The sequence below is a fragment of the Cynara cardunculus genome (genome assembly GCF_001531365.2).
Source record: "Cynara cardunculus var. scolymus isolate 2C chromosome LG 8, CcrdV1, whole genome shotgun sequence".
Classification (NCBI taxonomy): domain Eukaryota; kingdom Viridiplantae; phylum Streptophyta; class Magnoliopsida; order Asterales; family Asteraceae; genus Cynara; species Cynara cardunculus.
In genome coordinates this window covers 21,531,345-21,551,993 of record NC_037535.1, presented here as the reverse complement: position 1 = coordinate 21,551,993, position 20,649 = coordinate 21,531,345, and the positions used below count along the sequence as shown (strand labels likewise).

The 20,649-nt window shown below is 35.5% G+C and overlaps 2 protein-coding genes across 2 annotated transcripts in view; both read right to left on the bottom strand.

Moving 5' to 3' along the window:
* The window catches only part of LOC112517366 (protein DMR6-LIKE OXYGENASE 2-like), a 2,786-nt gene extending 1,450 nt beyond the window's left edge, over window positions 1-1,336 (bottom strand). Inside the window, exon 1 of the mRNA XM_025124772.1 lies at window positions 731-1,336. Within this exon, the coding sequence (XP_024980540.1) occupies window positions 731-1,317 (587 nt within the window). The 5' untranslated portion in view covers window positions 1,318-1,336. The remainder of the gene's footprint in view (window positions 1-730) is intronic.
* Window positions 1,337-5,107: 3,771 nt separating this feature from the next.
* LOC112516974 lies at window positions 5,108-18,259 on the bottom strand. The gene is made up of 9 exons (XM_025124253.1): window positions 17,965-18,259; window positions 12,677-12,871; window positions 11,957-12,054; window positions 11,722-11,788; window positions 11,436-11,639; window positions 11,073-11,329; window positions 9,482-9,572; window positions 9,179-9,395; window positions 5,108-5,473 (listed from the first exon to the last, which is right to left on the bottom strand). Exons 1-9 carry the CDS (start codon window positions 18,142-18,144, stop codon window positions 5,241-5,243), a joined length of 1,542 nt encoding a protein of 513 aa, XP_024980021.1. The 5' UTR covers window positions 18,145-18,259; the 3' UTR covers window positions 5,108-5,240.
* Between the last annotated feature and the right edge of the window lie 2,390 nt (window positions 18,260-20,649).

Below are 20,649 nucleotides of genomic sequence, written 5' to 3'. Positions count from 1 at the left end.
TTTGTCAGTGATTTTCAAACAAAAAATAATAATTATTATTAAATTTATTTTAATTAAAAATATATATATCATGTATGTGATTTTTTAAATTAAAAAAAGATTTAAATCTATTGGTGAAATTTATTTTAATTAAAAATAATATTTTTTATTTTTTTTAGTTTAAAAAATCACTGATAAAATATATTTCCGGATTTTTTTCACTATTTTACCACTTTATCGTTCAAAATATGAATGTTCATTGGAGTTTTTTCCGGATTTTTTTCACTATTTTACCACTTTATCGTTCAAAATATGAATGTTCATTGGGGTTTTTTCCCCTTTTTTTCACTATTTTACCACTTTAACTAGTTGTACAAGTCATAAGAATGTATCCAACATGTTTTATAAAAGTTCAAGAAGTTATTTAACATGTTTTGGATTGTTCAAGRACTTATTTGTTYCAAAAATTGTCCAAAGACTTATTTAACATTTTTTGGAATGTCCAACGACTTATTTGTTTCAAAAATTGTCCAAGGACTTATTTAACATATTTTGGAATGTCCAAGGACTTATTTGTTCCAAAAAAATTGTCCAAGGACTTATTTAACATGTTTTGGAATGTCCAAGGACTTATTTGTTCCAAAAAAGAGTCCAAGAACTTAATTATTCCAAACAAAAAAGTCCATTGCTTTTTATCGTATTTTTCTCTTATTGTAATTGGGTGGGTTGATCAAGAGTGGAGAAGAAATACCTCAAATCTGGAGGATGGAGCGGCCATTGATTACGATACTCCGTGGTCTGTTCATCGTCGGGATCATGAGACGCCGGCATCGTCGTCGGAACCTCCACCGTGAAATCAAATACTTCCTTCCAGTCCCTCACGTTTTTGGTATGTTCAGTATCGTAATAACCTAACGGATTCGCTTCATCTCTTCTCACCTTTCTCTTCTCCTCTGCCGTCTGATCGAAAAACCTCTTCGCCGCCGACTTTACCTTTTCACTGCTCTCGATTGGAACCCCGTGGTTGATGACCTGGAAGAATCCCCAATTCTTGCATGCGTTACGGACGTCAGCCACCAGATCTTCTAGATCACTGCCGACAGGTGACGAGGAGTTTTGCAGCGTGGAGAGATCGATTTGGGGGATGCCATGGGCTTCTATTACAGCAGGTTTAGGTCTGTGTTGTAGTTCTTGGATGAAGGTTGGATCAACTTCTCCCATGGCTGATGCTGATCGGTGATTTGAGATGATCAGAGAGAAACTGAAGAATTTAAAGGATGTTGTTGGGAAAAGATTATGAATCGGGACTGGTTTTTGAGCATCATGCATGGAGATCATTATTGGTTGATACTTTTAGCATGTATTCATCGTATGCATATAACACCAAATAATCAACGATGGTACACGATTATCTCCAATATATTTAAATATTTTTTAAATTCAAAATTAAAAAATAATCCTTTTAAATTACATTCAATTTTAAAAACCAGTTCCTTCGCTGATCTCTTACCGATCAACGAGAGGAATTGCCAAAAACCAGTTCCTTTGTTGATCTCTCGCTAGTTCCCTTGTTGATCCCCCGTTGATCAGCGATGAAATGGCCAAAAATTAGTTCCCTCGTTGATCAATTATTAATTAATAAATATTTGTTATTTATTACTATATTTGTTTTCTAATAAATATAATTAATAATTTAATTAATTACTAATTATTAATCAATTAATATTGAAAGATTCTCTCGCTGATCCGTCGCTGAAAATTTCTCTTACTAATCCATCGCTGGTAGCATTACTTACAAGCTTTTAACTGACAGACAATCAGCGACAGATCAACGAGTTAATTTTCCCTTGCTGGTACCCTTAACTTTTATAGTTGTGTTGTGGATCTTAAATGAAGGTTGGATCAACTTCTCCCATGGCTGATTGATGATTGATTCAGATTAAAAAAAAAACTGAGGAATATAAAAGATGGTGAAGATGAATTTGGATGGGTATTTGTGCATGGTTCATGGAGTTTGGTTATCGTATCATTTTCATTTAAATAATGGTGGCTGATTGAGATTGATAAGCGATTTGAAACAATTCGTCTGAGTGTTCACTTATGACTTAATCAGCTTAATGGATGTTTTGGCTTATTCACACAATCATGTATGAATGTTTACTTGTGGCTTAAGGATAAAATAATGCGTTTATTCGCACAATATGGTGAGGACGTGTTGTCCCCATTAAGCCAAAAAAGAAAATGACAATTATACCCCTTCAATCCCACGCTTCCCCCTTTCCCCTTTCATTTCACTTCAAATCCTAGCCAACGTCGCTTCCAAAACGGCACTGCACCTCTTAACTCAACGATGGCGGTTTAGGACATTTTTTTAAACCAACAAGTGATCAAACCAGACTAAAAAAACGCTCTGTTATATGTTTTAAACTAAAAAATTGAGCAAGTTGAAAAGGAAAAAGAAAATTAAACGAGTCCACCAACAATAGTTTGAATTTTGGACCCACATTAAGCAAGTTGAAAGACGTTTATTGGATTCTGATTTTTGACGGATTTCGTATTTTTTTTCCTATTTAATTGCGGACAATTGAGAAATTAAAAAATAACTAATCTCTTGTACAGACTTTTTTAATTGTTCCATAAAACATGAACCTACATGAAAACTAAATAAGTAAATGTAATTAATATATGTGTATTTTAGCAGTCGATTTCGTCCAAACTCGTCTTGGCTATTTTTCAAGTCGGATCGAACTGTCAGACCGTTTAAATCGCAAAAACTTGGCAGGTTTAATTTGGTTTAATCGATTTGAACGGTTCATCTGTTTTTTTGTACAACCTACCAAAAGAATAAGAAAAACAACATAACCACAAGGGTGGTGCTTGATTGGTTTGAGCTTGGCTCCAAAGGTCAAAAATATCAGGAGGTCTCAGATTCAAATCCAATGAGGAATAAAAATCTTCTTGTGGTCACGGAGGTTCAAATACAGCGACTCCGGGATATCTGCAAAGCAGACGGTCGTCCTGGGATTAGTCGGCTCGCATAGCGGGTTGGATATCCAGATTAATCAAAAATAATTTTATAATTTTCAGGATGTGCAATCGCACCCTCTCGATAAGACATGGCTCCACCACATAATGATAAGACGTGTTTGTATACTGTATATTGTCACACAAAAAATGTGATATCAATTTATGAAAAATCGTAGCATATAAAGACGATTTTGAACAGAGTCATCTTGTAACGTTCTTTGTGCATAATTATTTTTTAAATAATTAATATATTAAAATGATAATTATTATTTTTTAAAGAATTTAAAATTTTGTTAACATTTGGGTATATTTTGGTTAATTTCAGTTGACTTGTTTGACCTATTTTTCAGCTAAATTGAATTTCTTTTTTCAAATAAGTTACAATAAGATTTAATTTAAATTGACTTACTTTTATATAAATAAACTAAAAGCGTCATATAATGTTATTGTGAAACCACATTTGGTATATTTGAAGCCATAGTGACGTTTGGTTTGCAGAATGTTTTTCGATGAAATGGAATCTGTTAAAGAATTTGGTCAATGGAATATTTTCGGAATATGTGAACCAAACGTCATCTTAGTATCTTGTAATGATACACAACTGTATATGATATCACTCTTCTAAAAATTGTATAAAAAGTAATGGAATAAACCAGATATTTTTATTTATATAACAAACATGATATCTTATAAATGAAAATGCAGTCAATCAAATCTTAGTAACTAGTTTCATGTATTTTCTATAAAGAGAATGGTATATTTAATAAAATTTTCAAACATCCACAACAATTATGCCCGCTGATTTATCAAGGCTGATATTTTACAGTAGCAAATTGTCGAGATTTGTTTGGATATGGCCTGGGATACCCTTCCAAACAAAACTTATCCATGAGAAATCAAGACTAGAAGACCCTAATGGTGCATTTGGTAAGCACGGTACTAGTTTAAAGATCCACTCTCCATCGGTTTTTCGCTTAACTTCTAGACCTCCATCGTCGTTGTGAGCCAAGATGGTTAAAGCAATGGCATCTATGTGCCAGCCAGCACTAGTGATGGTCAAACTGGTCCGACCCGCCCAGGAACACCGGAACCGGGACCGGTTCTTGATTTGTCATTTTTACATATTAACTAATCACACCACTCAAAGTTTAATGGATTCACACGCGTCATGGGTCTCACGGACAGTTAAAATGAAGTTGCAAGGCCCTTTCAAGTTTTATTTAGAATATTTGATCACAAATTTTCAATATAATACTAATATATATGTGTGTGATTTTTCTTTTTTTAACATGAATGTATTTTCAAGTTTGGTTTGTGTCGTGGGCCTCATGAGAAGCCCACATCACGGTCGGAACTTCGACCGTGATGTCAAAAACCTCTTTTCAATCCTTGACGTTATTCGTAAGTTCGTTATCAAAATAGCCTTGAGGATCCACTTCATCTCTTCTCACCTTCCTTTTCTCCTCCATCGGCTGATCGAAAAACCTCTTTGCCACCGTCATTAGCCTTTCACGGCTCTCAAGCGGGACCCCATGGTTGAACACCTGGAAGAATCCCCAATCTTTGCACGCATGGACCTGATCAACCACATCTTCTACCGCCATAGCAGGAGACCGCGAGTTGATCAAAGGGGAGAGGTCGCTCGGGCTTTTTGGTTACTACAAGTTTAGGTCTGTGTTGTGGGTCTTGGATGAAGATTGGATCAACCTCTCCCATGGCTGATTGATGGACTGAGATCATAAACTGATGAATCTAAAAGATGGTCATTTAGGCATAGTCCAAACATGAAGTTTGGATTGGATACATCATTTTCATTTGAACTAATCCTGGCTGATTGAAATTGATAACGTATTTGTAACAATCGGGCTGAGATATTCAGCAACACATCACAAACGACAATACCAGAAGATGTTCACGGTCCGGTTTGACCCCCCCATGACACAAACCAAACCGTAACCGAACGGTTCGGCAGCAAGTGATCGAATCCATGTATACAAATAGATTTCCAAAAAAAATGAAGTGTGATCGAATCCCTATGATACGTGCAAGTTGGCAAGAACACCCAAAAAAATAAAGTGTGAGAACAACTTGAACTTATTTGTAGTCAAATGGGAAGTAATATTGAAATGGGATTTTGTCTTTTTTAAGGTTACCTGGGAGAAGTTCAAATCCATGTATACAAATAGATTTCCAATCCCAAACTATATACAAAAGGAGAATTTGAATAATCTAACCTATGTAGTAGCAGCAGCAGCAGCAGGAGGCATGGAAGTCGAAAGAATGACGTACGCCAAAAAACGTAGGCCTTCCTGAATTTTATCCATGGCTGTCGTCCGATTAACACGTATATCCTCAGAAAACGACTTCACTTTATCTTGAATTGATTTCTCCGGTACAACTACGTCAGGAGAATCAGCAGTAGCGGATTTGATGGCTGCTGCATAAGCTTCGGCTACATCTGATATGCCTGTTCGGTCCATCGAGATTAGCAACATCAATATCGTAAACGAAATCCCTTTTCAAACCAAAGAGTCTACAATTACAATCTTGAACAGGATCAAATCATAAAATAAATATTAGAAAAACTAAAAATTGAATCTCATTACGCAGTGTTTTCTTCAGGTGGATAGAGATACAGCCGAATCATACTGGTAAACCCCTAAACCCTAAACCAATATAATTTTCTAGTTCGCCTATGTGCAAAAAGAAGTCATAATGATTTTAAAAATTTCTTATAATTTAATCCATAACAATTTTTGCATTGAACCCACAAATGCCTGTATTTTTGAGTTACATCCGGATCAGTAGAACTTTCTGGTATAGTTTTACCACTCGTTCTGTAGATAGCACAAAGATGTCTAATGCTATGGTATTGGCACAATCTGTTGAACATGATCTGTATCATCGCTACGAAAACATATGTTTAAAGAGGATATATTGAGCATAAACCCAAAGAAGAATATAACGTTTATTTCTTATGTTGTTTCATTTTATGGCGAGGGCCATTATGGCATGGTTGATGTGGGCCACAGGAAGGAAAATACGTAAAGCCTAACAAAGCATACCATTTCCCGAAATTCTTGCTAGGATCAATTGCGTCTATTTCAAGCAATCTTCATGGCAAGGAAAAACAGGAATTCTTTGCTATCGCCCTAAAAGGTCAACCTATGTCATTTTTCCTAAATGGAAAAAAATGATATGGTACAAAAATGGCATCTCATGGTTTCAGTGTGTAACATCCTGATTTTTGTCCCAGTTGAAGAAAGTGTTGAACCGAGTGATCTAGTAAAGATAAGTTAATTATGGAGTTTGACTACAGTGCCATGAGATAGTGACGTCTGTCACAATACCAATGGTACTAAGAGTATGGTTGTCTCAACTATTGTGTCATGCGATTGTGACATCTGTCAAAATAGCACCCATGGTATTGAGAGTATTGTCATCTCGAATATTGTGCCATGTGGTTGTGACATCTATCATGGTAGCACCGGTGATACCGAGTGTTTGGTGGTCACGACAATTGTGCCATGCAATAGTGACACTGGCACAATATAACAACCCGATCTTTGGTAAGGTGAAATCCCAAGTCCTATATGTGTTTCACCATTAGAATAGTTTAATCAAGTATTTTGACGTTGGATTATATTGGGTATCATCTTTTAGGCGAGAAACGGCTCAAACGGGTGAAAAGTAGGGAAAACTATCGGTATGGGTCATGGGATAGAGCGTGGCGATAGTGCCATTGGGCAAAATAGCATGTCAAGGTCGCCAAGGGAGAAGAGGAGCCTCAGTATAATCCGGGGGATTGTGCCTGGCGACAGTGACATGGGCACAATCGCCTGTCACTATCACGAGCGACCTCCAATGCTTAAAATCGGGATTTTCTTCATTTGGCCATAACTTCTTCACCTCTACTCCGTTTTGGGCGATTCAAGTTGCTATGGATCTGTATTTCGAAGATCTTAAGATGGAAACAATGAGAATTGGAGTTTCCTCAAAGAGATAGGGTTCCTACAATATAAGTCGAAAGGTAAGCTTTTGGAGTTTTTGCACCATATTTAGGATTTGGTTCATGAATCTAACTTGGGGTTGCTTTTGATGTATGTTGGTTTTGTTTATGACCTAGATGAAGGTCCTAGTGATGGATGTTGTGGATCTGAAGCTTTCACCAAAGGAAACTCAAGTTGTAGAGTAAAACCTAGATTTACTCTAGCAAGGTGAGTTCAAGTTGATTTGTTAAAACCATTTACAAGCCAAAATTGAGAATTTTGAAGTATTAAAGTGTTTTACTTGATGTTTATCAAATGTGTTGAGTATTTGACTAAGTTTGAACATTTGGTAAATTTGGGTTAGTAAATCTTGTGAAATACCTATAATTGGGTTTTGGATATTTTGATAAACAAATCTCAAGAATGTGAACCTTTGGTGATTTATTGTACAAATGGAGATTTTTGATATAAATGCACTGTTGTATTCGGTTCTATAAACCGTTTGAAAAATGCATGTTATTGTGTTATGGGACATTTTGGGAATACAAATGGTATGATTTAATTGGAAAATAATTTGTCCCAACTAATGATGTGTCTTTGAAACATGTATTTGCATAAATGTCGGTTAAATACGTTTTATTGCTTTTGATGACTTTTATGAAATAGTCTATTGGGTTGTTGAGCTTTCGGCTCGATTTTGACTTAAATGAGTCTTGGGGATATTTGTCCGGTTTAATTTGCTCTATGTCGAGCTTTCGCAGTTATATGCAATGATGGCATAGTCATTTGATATATTACGTTTTGGGTGCGTTAGTAATTCATTTGGTGTCGTATAATTTTAGACTGTAATGCAATGGATCCATAGGCATAGGAGTCAGTTTTATGGAGTACGTGAGGGATGAGACTCTCAAATCGAAACTTGGAAATAGGAATTGTGATTATTATGTAATTTCCAAGTGCACGAGTTTAACTTGAGATTCCTTTTGTTTTATTGGAAATAGGCATTGTGATCATTATGTAAATTCTAATTCATCCCTTACTGTAGCTTGAAAATAGGCATTAGGCATTGCGAGTATTATGTAATTTCCAAGTGAACGAGCTTATTATCTCATTGGACTATAAACTGGATTTGGTTGATGTCATCATGTATCTATCTGACTATAGACTGGATTTGGTTGATGTCATGGTGCACTTAGTGCACTTATCTATAAGCCTATTACCTTATTTGACTATAGACTGAATTTCGTTGATGTCATGGTATGCATATCAATGAGTAATGCTCCCATAACATTAATTTGTGGCTTACTAATGTGTTCCGTCACAATAAATGGTAAATCAGGTATCTCCCGTCATCTTTAGCCATGTTTTCTGTTTTTAATGTTCTATAGCTTTATTCTTGGTCGTGTGAGTATTGGGATTCGGTTGTGTAATTGAGTATTTTGATTTATGGGTGTTCATCAAGTAAATGGTGTGTTGTGCAACGATTTGGCTTTTACGGTAAATACATTTCATTTGCAAAATTGTGATTTAAATCAACAGTCTCTCAGTTTTACCGTTTTATGATTATGATGAGAACTGCTTGAATTCACTAGGCGTCAAGCCTGACCTTTTTCTTTTGTCAGCATGTGCATCAGGTTCGTGGGAAAATGGTACTAGCGACACCGTGATGAGATGAGTGCTAGATAGTTGCACAAGAAGAATTTAGTTTATCATTGAAGTCTTCCGCATTTGGAGATAGCAACAGTTATTGGGTATAGTAACACCCGTCCTTAGCTTAGTCTTTATGTAAGGTTGTCTATCTTATGTTGGTGACGATTTCAGATTTGATATTTGAGGTAATTCAAGCATTGACTAATAGAAAAGGGATTTACCCCTTTATTTGTTGTATTAATGAAAATTTTAAATTAGTTGCTCTTTCCGGATTTGAGGGTATTCCACAATGACCTATGTTGATTCTGAACATTCACATATGAATAATGAATGTGGTGGAGGGGTTGAGTAGTGGAACACTAACAACAATTGAGGATGTTGCAGAAAGCTAGTCAAAGGGTTAGATTAAAGGACTTGATGAAAAACATATACAACCATTCTCCAGCAGGTCATATAACCTGGAAACACGTAATAAACAAGCACGCAAAAAAAGCAAAGAAAAATCAATGGGAAGAAATATATACTACACACACCTGTCACAAAGCTGATGGCAACTGCCTCCAGATATCCAGTCATTGATTGTGTTTTTGTTCTGATTGTTTTAGCTTTTTCAATACAATCCTCAGGCCATTCAAATTTTACAATCTCCTCATCGGCATTGGCATCTTGTGCTTTGTTTGCATTATGTATAACTGATTTCCCAAGGACCAGAAGTTGAGAAACAGCAATGCAACACATTTCTGAAAGTCTCTGCATACACATGATACTCTTGAAACATAAATTTACTTTTCATGACTTTGTGAAGTAAAATATTCAGAAAAACCATATATTCGTACATGAATTCCCTCAGAGTGAAGAGAATCTAGTCTGCCACCAGTTCTTTGAACAATATCACTTGGGGGCAGTCCGGCTAAGGCATTTGCAAAGCTGCATAATATCACTGAAGTTATTAATACCGTGTAGAGATGAGCTTTTTGGATTTCAAATCCTCCACATATTTCATCATCAAAAACCATGTTTTCCCAATCAAAGATCGTTCACAAGCAAAAGAAAAGATACGTAACTACATACAGCTCTTTTCATCTAAATGCAGACCTCACCTCAAGCATGCACACAATAACATTAACACACATAGTAGCCTTCACCGATCCATAACAACAGAAACCGATTATTATGTGAAATCAGTCAGAAATTGACAAATAGCATGTGACATGGCTTTTGAGCAATTAATTGCCTATATTTTATGTGCATGACTTGTAGTTTTTTCACATGTAGAAAATTTAACTAAATGTTGTATCTAGTATATAATTGTAAATTTGCAAAGTATGATAATATCATAAACAAGTGAAGCTAAAGGCACATCGCAATGCAGGTGCATCCAAAAACATAAGACATAGAAACACCTCTCAAATGGAAAATGATAAACATTCAAGTCTAATAACACAATATAGAGTAAGCTATTTTCAATAAAAATCAAAAAGACACCATGATGTTAACACTTGCTTTAACTGGGCCGTTTACCAAACACTTACCCGGGTAAGCGCTTACCAAGTCACATTACCTTACCGGATGAATATGGCAAGGACCAAAAATCTTACCCGGTAAGAGCGAAGGCAAGGACCGAGAGTCTTACCCGGTAAGTGAGGGCGATGACTCTTACCACGGTTAGCGCATACCGGGTAAGTTGTTGAATACGATACCGTTTTGGTGGACTAAAATCTTACCAAGTGATGGTGTTAGATTTTGCTGGTAAGCACTTACCCATGTATGTTGCAGAGAACACAGCAGACATCCAAATAGAAGTAGAGCAAGAAGCAGGAGTAACTTCTCATAAAGTTCAAACATATAGATCAAGAGAGCATTAAAACAACTAGAAAAAAAGTTCAACAATGACCTCAAAAGTTTATTAGATAAAGGTAGGAGAGTAAACACCATAAAATCAATCTCATCATGACAGTCATCCTGTTATAGTACTCCATGCAACATGTATTCTCATAGTGATGAGCCCGCGCAGACTCAGCACACAGCAAATGGAAGACAACCTGACTCTTTTCAGTTATTTACAAATTACTTGGTCGAACTGAAACTCAAGAATCTAGACAAATGGAAGTTTTAGATATTGGAATAGTCAAGGCAGTATTTCCATGTACTTGGTCATTGCCATCATCAGGTGTATAGTATTATATTTCTGTGTTTCATGTCACACAAACAGAGGTCCATGTGATCTAATGCAGATTCAGCAAATAATATAAAGCCAAAACAGATGGCTAGACACACACAGGCTAATGCCTACAATGCTACTGCATTTTTATCCTAGATTATTACTTGCACAAAATATTCTTGATACCGAGAGACTGATAAAGTGAGGCCTGATAAATCATAAATGATGGTATGGAATAAGGTTATAACTTATAAGAAAAAGATTACCCTGCAGCCATTTCTGCAGCCTTGCTCACACTTGAACTATGAAAACTCTTGATCTCATCATAAGAGCTATCATATATGTTCTCTACATTCTTTCCCTTTTCCGACTCTGCACTGTTTCCATCACTTCCAGTGTCTAAACTGAGCATTTGCTGGACCTCTTTAAGCTTTACATCATATGCAGATTTTTGTTCTGTTGACAGCTTTGCTTTTCTTCGATTAAATAACAGGGCATAATGGTTTGATAATGCCTCAAGTTCCTGGAAGTCAATAGTATGACACAGGCTTCAGCTTGAAATCTTCTAAAATTATTTTTAAAAGTGATCAATTTGATAAATAAATAAAAAAGGTGACGTAAGAACATACCTCTAGCTGCTCTGGACCTCCATAGATGTAGAAGCACCTGTCAAATGTGACCTCCTCCAACAACTGATCCTCTTCTGTTTCATGTCCACCTTCTCCAGCATTTTTGTCAATCTCCATGCCTGATTCCGTAATCAAAAGATCAACGGTTTCTTTTCCAACATACTCTAGCACTTGCATGCCTTTAGCAGTGAAAGCTCTTCCGGTCTGTTGAACCGATCCATAACAATAAGAAACAACTAAAAACATAATGTTTTTTGAAGAGATATAAACAAGGGTCTGTGCTAACCTCTAGAAGAGATGGTGTAACAGAACCTGCTGCAGGTATACCACCTTGTTGTATAGAGTTTTCTAGCCTGATGAACGTACAAAATAAAAAAGAATAGGTAAAGGCCTTTTACCCTTTCAGAAACTTTAGTCTTTCGATATACTTTGATTACTTTCTCAAAAATAACCAACCACAAATGCATATGTTCATGTGAAAGGACAGCAATGTGAAAACAGATGCCATTACGCTAACTTACTTCTGAACAAAACTAGAACCCCCTTTCCATGCGTTACCTAGTGCCTGCCAAGCCCCTGAAGCAAAGTTCTCCACTGAAGTGTCAATAGCTTTTATGCCCTGTAGCATAAAAATGAAGACTTACAATAAATCAAACAAATAAGAATCACCAACATGCATGTTTGGTGCATTTCAAGTGGCAAATTAAAGTCTGCTTAAATTGAAGCTCAGGTTGTCTTTGAACCTACTCAACACAAACACATATCAGCATGAATACTTTCATTGGCTAAGAGTAATCAATCATCAGGTACTTCAGCTCAACTCGATTAGTTAAACATAAATGATCATCAAGCCAACCATGATGCTTTTTTGAAAATAATCAAGCTGAGGACATTTAGGGTCAAGCAGAACTATAATTACCTGAGTCGCTTTACACTCATGTGTCAAGAAAAAAGGAACATTCTAACAGGCTACTAAGGGAAGTGAAAGCTCTCCTGAAAGACATATAGCAAGAACATGACACTAAGCTGGCTTGGTATCCCTTGCATAAAATCTCAAACGAATCTACAAAAGCACATCAAACCGTGCAAACAAAGAACGGGAGAATGGGAGATGGAAATACATGCAGCAGATGATCCTATTTCAGGAACCAAGGATCCTATGAGATATATATAGAAGCAAGTTCAACTGATACTTTAACAGTGAGAAAGCATTGCACACATCACTACTATTTACAACTTGCCTGGCCAAGGAACGTGTCCTCACTAGCTTTCTCAAGTTTCTCCAGAGCAGCCTTTCGCTTCTTGTCATCCTCATCTTCACTTTCTTGATCTTTATCAGATGCTTCTGGATGATCCTCCTTGGAAGATTCTGAGTCTTCTAACTCGTTTTGCAAGTCAGAGATACTATTTGCAGCTGTCTTAGCAACCTCAGCAGCCTGTGAAGACAAAACATTGGTCAATAGAAACACAAAACGAATTTTTTGCAAAAATCTACTGATCATGATGGCACATCATGAGATAAATGAACAAAATGAAACACCGACTTCTAGTCGGGTTAGAATAACATGCAGTCCATGACTTAAGATGGTACAAATTATTTGCTTATAGTCGGGCTGTTGATTCTATTCAAGGTATAAGATTCAGGCCTAGATCATATCACATAGGACTAGCTTTTATATTGTGAGTCATATTTTGCACTAATCCACCACCCAAAAAGCAACAGAGGACAAACATGACCTTCATTCACACAGCGCATTAACTAAGATTGTAAATCCAAGAACTTTGTTGATTCGTCATCAGAAAGGCAGGAAGCTTCATACAGAGCTTGCAGATGAAATATAAGAGTATACTTTTTTGGTATAAATAGTCCGACATGTGCGAGTGAAACTTGAACACCAACACCAGGCAATACTTCCTTCAAATGAATACATTTATTTTTAATCCATTAGTTACTACAGAGGCATTCATCCTTCTTAGGACCAGATGGACCATGGCCTTATAGACTTGCAGGCCTATTATGGTTATAAAATTTCCTAATGCAATAGATGTATTTAGAGGTCACACAACAATAAATAACAAGTCTTTTATCTCAAACGAGTTGCAGTAGGATAACATGAACTACAAAATTAATAGAAGTGGAGAAAATCAAGGCCATTCCATACACACATACGTGTGTATATATAGAGGCACAATCATTTGTTAACCAAGTAAATAGTATTAACTTTACAAACTCATATGAGCCATTCATTTTTTGATCAACGGTTATGGTTAAATGGTGGGTTATAAAAAGTTGAAAAGGGAAAGAAATGAAATTGAATTAAATGGAGGTAAATTTTGGAACAAATTGTTTTTATTTTTGAAAGATAATCATCAACCACTCTCTCTTCTCTCTCTCTCTCTTGTTTCATCTATGAACTTTGATTGTTCCGATTTTTACCGAAGTTCACAGGTGAAACAAGAAAGTTAATAGGCGAAACAATGATTTTTGTTTAAATTTCATAATGTTATTTCGTGTATGAACATTGGTTGTTCCAAAAATTTACCAAAGTTCATAGGTGAAACCAGAAAGTGAATCGGACAATTAAGGAGGTTTAAACAAAGTTCATAGGTGAAACAAAGATATTTATTAAAAATTCATATGTGAAACAATGATTTTTGTTTAAAGTTCTTTAAGCATGAGATAGTTAAAGAATGTGATAATTAAGTAAATGAGATAATTGATGAATGTTGTATCAATGTATGAAAGAGACGAAAATACCCCAATTAGCAAAGTTTGTACTAATTAGTTGATTAACAAAAAGAGGTGCTTCTCTCTCTCTCTCTCTATATATATACACATATATACATATATATTTATATATATATATATATGTGTGTGTGTGTGTGTGTGTGTTGGAAACGTTCAAATTTCATTTGGCTACTTGCACATGTTACTGTTCGCCTACCCCTAACTCTCAGTCTCATACCCCCCCCCCCGGCACCCCACCCTTTTAGGGCATACCCTTCTTCCGAGGGAACTTAGAAGAACATATTTTGAATATGCTCAAACCATGTGAGGTGGAGTTACACTAGTTTCTCTTCAATCAGAGTCCCCCAATCTTGTCCATAATATCCTAATTTTGAATCTTATCCGTCCTCCTGTGTCCACATATCCACCATTGCGTTTTTGTTTTTATCACGCTCATTTTGTATGTATGTTATCTACTGATGATCCAACCCATATATTATAACAGGTGTAACATAAACACCTTAATATATCAACTTAAATAACCTATAAATGATGTGTTTCATGCTTAGTATTGTTTAATGGTTGGAATAATGAAGTAAAGGTTGGAACACCTTCGAACACCTTAGATGTCAAGAACACAAAGTGTTGTTCTCTATGGGCATTGATGTGCAAAGTATAGTGGCTATATAAGAAAGAATTTGCACAAATGTTTTTCTAAGATGAATTTTGAAAATTTGAGAGTTTGAGGTGAAAAGTAGACTCAATAAGGAACGTGTGGGCTAAAACCTCATCAAAAACAGAGATCCGAGCGAAAAATTATGAATGTTTAAGTATTTGATGGTCAAAGTGGGTACCCAACCGGGTCAAACCCGACCCAACTCCGGTTTCAGCAACCCTAAGTTAAAAGAAAACGATTTTGGCCCTATTTTTCTTCCCCATTTCATTTCTAACTTCTAGAGACTTCAAGAGCATCAATCTTGAGTGTTTTTACAAGAAATTGGTGAGATTTTGCAAGATTATTGAAGATTCCAAACGTATACTTCCATTTTTGACTATGTGCTCAATTTGAGTTCAAGAAACCATGAAATTAGGGTTGCTTGTTGAGGATTATAAGTTGAAATCTTGATATTATGTAGGATAGATAATAAATAACTTATTATCTTGTTGAAATCATGATATAGTTTGAAAAAGTTTGACTTTTGATAGTCAATATTGTATGATGATGAAATAGATTGGATGTTTGGTAAAAGAATGATAGATTCATGATAATTTCGAATAAGTTATGGTAATATAAGACTAACATATGAATTTGGTACAAAATGGTTTGGGATTTTACATGAAATTGTGAAAAAAATAGCTATTTTCGAGTTAAAAAGTCATAATACAGCTCTGTATTAGAAAAATCATAGAAAATCATAAAAAAAATCACAAAAGTATGAGGTCAGAGGCATTGCAAAGCTAAGAAATAGTACTACAAACTGTCTTTTGATGCTATTCTGTGATTATGAGGTTTTCTAGGGTAAAACAGGGCTTGAAAACAGAGCTGTGCAAGGGAATTTTAAAGTGTAATTGTCAATTGAAAAGAGTTTAGATGGTGTAAATGGTAATGTTTGCTTATGATACTTGGTATGTGTACTCCAGGGGTTATATAAATCACATTGGGAGCTTGTGACAAGTGTTTGCACTATGGAAACTCGGAGTTGGATCGAGGCTTTCGGTTTGATCAACCGAATAGATTAAGCAACACTGTGAGTTTATGTGGACATATGGGTGTATTTATGATTATGGATGCTTATTTGCTTTCTTGTTCATCCATGATTCATGTTAGTTCTTGAATATCCCCTTGAATTGTCTTATTGCTTGTATTGTCTTGTGGTACGTTTTGGGCGCCGATTGTCAACATCCCATGGATTAGGGTGAGACAATCGGAAAGGCTGCCGTACTCACCACCCAGTGGGAGTCATGGGGTGAGTATAGGACTTTGGCATAATCTTGGAGATGAAGGGCGGATTTGGTGTCAAGTCTTATGTTTGTGTGTGAAGTTAATTGGTATTTGACCCTGCATGATCTTGAGGATGATGTTGATTGTAATGATGTATTTCTATCTTGAAAATTCCTTTGTGATTTCCCACATTTAAAGTACGATGTTGTAAATGACATTATGTGTTATAACTAAGTTGTTGTGTCGTTATGCAAACTTTCTTTCGAGTCCTTCTTCGTTTCCTAGTATGTTCCCTTATATAACATATTGTAACCACATATTTCCACATGAATTCACTAAGCTTTATCGCTTACCTTTTAGTGGTTTTAACTTTTCAGGACAAGTTGACAAAAGTAAGAATAAGGTTAGTTGATCGATTAGGGATTGGCGTGTGAAGCCTACTTTTGGTATAGGTATATGTTATACTTTTGGGTTGTATATAGTTTGTATGTTTCGGGTAGACATGTCCCTGATGATTATATTATGGTTTGTTATGTAAATATTAAGCTTTAAATTATGTATTTCAGGTTGTAAACCGTTATCCCGTATTTTGAGGTTTTCTGAAACTAAATTAATTTAATGATGGTTGTTTGTTATGTAACCGCAGTGTTACAACAGGCCTCATTGTTTCACTATAAAAATTATCCATCAATGTATTTGCATCTTAGCACTCATACAAAAGGACCTATATTTCTTGCCACTTCAACCACCCTGCTATGAATATGATCCTAAGTTTAACATCTCCATCAAATTTTCAACAATTAGCTTCATATAGCATTTTAGGCACTTTCTGTCCATACATGATTACCTTTTTTAAGTTTTATCTACCTATAACGTTAAAGTTTTACTTACCATGTATACAACAAGAGTTCATTATCTTAAGCAAATCACCCTGCTTCTGCCAAACATCATCCATCTCCATCTTATATACCCAACACCCATCCACTCAGCAATTATATTTCACTACAATACCATATGCATGAGTCTCTTAGTGACCCAAGATTTTAAAACATAATGAAAAAGCTATGGTACGATGAAGCAAAAAAGCTATGGTATGATAAGCAGTTAGTACATTTTAATAAAGCAAGGTATTGCACATCAATTTATCACCAATCAAAAACACGTGTAGTCCTTGATGAAAAAACATGCTTAAAGAATGAGAATGAGCCACAACACTTCTATACTAAGACAACCATGTATTATTAACTTCCAATAAACTTAAAGAATCAACTGATAACAACTTAACCAATTCAAAAAACAAAAGCATCACCAGTGGTCTCACAAATATATTATACTTCAACTTCAAAAAATGATACTCCCCTTCCACCAAAGAAGAAATGCTTTCACTTCGTATGCCAAACATGTCTATTGGTGAACTTCAAACTCTAGTCGGGATATCAAATAGGGTACTTTCTAGATCCAAAACTTTCCATTTCGTGTGTTTTGCTTAAGTTATCTATTATAAGTACTATGAATAAGATCCTATCTGGTAAATTTGCAACAAAATGAATACAAAAACTTCAACTAAAAACTACTGATTTGAGACCAAAGCTCACAAGGTAACTCCCTCAATAAACTGAAAGCGTATCCCCATCAAAAACATTTGGGAAAAGCTTAACACTTTATAACAGTCGATACAAGAAACCAACGTCCGTATTTCTTCAGTAAAAAAAAAAGTTCATTGATCAGGAAAAATTTCTTCGAAAACCTAGATCGGGCAAGGGTTTGTGAGAGTGGGAGTAAAACCCTAATTCAATTAACATGTTTGTTGGGTAAAAGACTTGAAAATGCAATACATTATGAAAGGAAAAGAGCATTACATTGCGAGAGATCTCCTCAGCAGCTTTCTGAAGATCTGAAAGAACAGAAAAGGCAGAGAAACCCCATCCCCAACCACCACCGGCATGGTCGTCTTCTTTGGGATGCTCCACCGGTACTTTATCTTCGACGGGCTGTATCTCGTCGGTGGATGAGGATTTTATGGTGGCGTTGGCTTCCATTTTTAGAAGGTTTTTGTGATCTGCAGGAACAATTGAGTTTTGGTGAATCGCGTGTTTGTTGGGTCTCAACTAGTACGAAAACCACTTCGGATCTCGAAGACTTCAACTTCACTACTCGTACGGCCTCGTTCCAATGCCCTTCAAAATCAAAACCATAATTAAATAATTTGTTTATTAACTACGATTTTTTATTTTTTTTTATTAACATGGATATCTAACCTGTTATATGAGTCGATTAATCTCAGAGCGACCATCTGCTTTGTAGATAACCAGAGTCACAGCATTTGAACCTCCATGACCACAAGAAGATTTTTATTCCTTTTTGGATTTGAAATTTTTGGTTTTCGGTTAGGTTCAAATGATCGTTTGATTTAATATTGATTATTAATTATCTTAAGATAACCAACATACATAAATATTTTGATGTATCAAAGTATTAATCTGACTAACTCAACCTAACCAGTACGGTTTGAAGTTGGGTTTAGTTGAGATTTTTTGAACTGTAAATATTGGGTTAGGTTGTTCAAATGTTTTCAACTTGTGTGGGCCTCTAACTCCTACCTTTAAAGTGAGACGAAAATAACACTAACTTCTAAACCATGAATTCGTCAATAAATTATAAGTCATAAGAAGAAAACACGTAATTTAAAAATACAGGGACAAAAATATCAGCTTTCAACAAACCAAACGGAACAAAACACACAATTTACTCTTAAAAGATATTCATATCATTCTATATTTATTTTAAAAGACGGTTTTTTGTAATGATTTCCGTACATCAATAATAAAAAGGATTTGATTTACTTATTCACAACTAAAAGAAATTCACTTCTTTCTAAAAAAACACACACAGATGGTGTAACACCCCAAAGCCCAAAGCAACGAACTAACCCAATAACTTCGAATCCAACTTAAAACCATGGTGGAAGTTATTAGTAGCCCACTACTTGGGACTTATAAGGAGCTAACAATTTCTCACTTTCTATCCATGTGAGACGAGTTGTTACAAACTTCCCCACTTAAACTTCTGACGTCCTCGTCAGGCTTATCCAGAATCTTCCTCCTTGTCATCGGCAATGTGGGATTTGCCTAAGATGTTACAAACACCCCCTCTCGAAGACTCATCATACCCGATGAGGTTTGCCCCACCATCCCGATAGTACAAGGATCAACTATGATACCATTTGTAACACCCCAAAGCCCAAAGCTACGAACTAGCCCAATAATTTCGAATCCAACTTAAAACCATAGTGAAAGTTATTAGTAGCCAACTACTTGGGACTTATAAGGAACTAACAATTCTCACTTTCTATCCATGTGGGACGAGTTGTTACAGATGGGGATTGACCTTCACTCGGTCCTTTGCCCTCGTTGTGATAGCGTCGTCAAATTAATGGACCATTGCTTTGCGATTTTGCTCAACGACATTGGTGTTGTGGGGCGGAATTTTAAAGTGGTGGGACCTTGCCCTTCGGACAATTAATTCAATTTCAGACGTTTTTACTTTGGCCGAGTTCTTTCATGCTTCGTTCCCCTACAAGTAAGTTATGGGCAGTCGTTCTTTAGATCACCCTTTACTCGATCTGGAGCTTTCGAAGTAAACTCCTGTTTGATAGTTCTCGTGGCTGGGAAAAATTGTTGATCAAAATCCAACTTGCCTCTTTTCGTTGGTTGTCCCATCGTGCCAAAGCTTTCTATGGATTTTAGGCATTATGGTGTTGTAATTCGACTGCTCGTTTTCGTGTTTGGTCTCAGTTGGTTGTTTATTTTTTGTTTCTCTTTCGTATTGTTGGATGTCTCGTGTAGGATGTTGCTTGGGTTTAGTTGTGGCTTATCTCCTTTTTACGTCTTGTAGATGGAGGCTTCAGCTTTTTCTTATTGGTTTTGTTTTGTTAAACATGATTGGTTTTTTTATAATTGTTGTCTTTAAAAAAAATACGAATATTTGAATTTAAATAATTATAATAAAAAATAATAAAATGTCTTTTAATTATATTTTCAAAATAATTATAACATCCTTTATTGGACTCATCTAATTCGATAGTATCTGTAATTTCTTTTAAATACAACTTTTGTCATTAATTATAATATATATATATATAGAGGTTTGTTCAAATAGAAACCAACCATATGGTACAAACTATGGAAACCGATCTTGACCAATCACATTCTTTCTTCACTTTAGGTTCAAATCTAAATTTTAAATTAATGATAAGGGTAATTTGGTAATTCAACCTTTTTGTAACCCCCAATAATTAATTGGGAGTTACAAATCTTAAAAGATACATTTAATTGTTCATGAGATTTTTATGATTTCTTTATTATTTCATGTTCATGGTATTCATTTCAATTGATTTTATACATATATTGAAATTGGTAGTCTACATGTACAAGATTTTCATTTCGTTCAAGATACATGGAGAATCCTATTGTAAAAGAATGTCGGAATAATGAATACGATAAACGCTTGCAGTCTATGTTCATATCTGCACACATGCACAACGA

Excerpts from the sequence above, each read along its gene's own strand:
- LOC112516974 (XM_025124253.1), bottom strand. The coding sequence starts at position 18,144 with ATGGAAGCCAACGCCACCATAAAATCCTCATCCACCGACGAGATACAG. Across the intron at positions 11,789-11,956 it reads GGTTCTAGTTTTGTTCAGAA|GCTAGAAAACTCTATACAAC; the intron begins GTAAGTTAGCGT and ends TACGTTCATCAG. Across the intron at positions 9,396-9,481 it reads TTCACTCTGAGGGAATTCAT|AGACTTTCAGAAATGTGTTG; the intron begins GTACGAATATAT and ends ATGTGTATGCAG.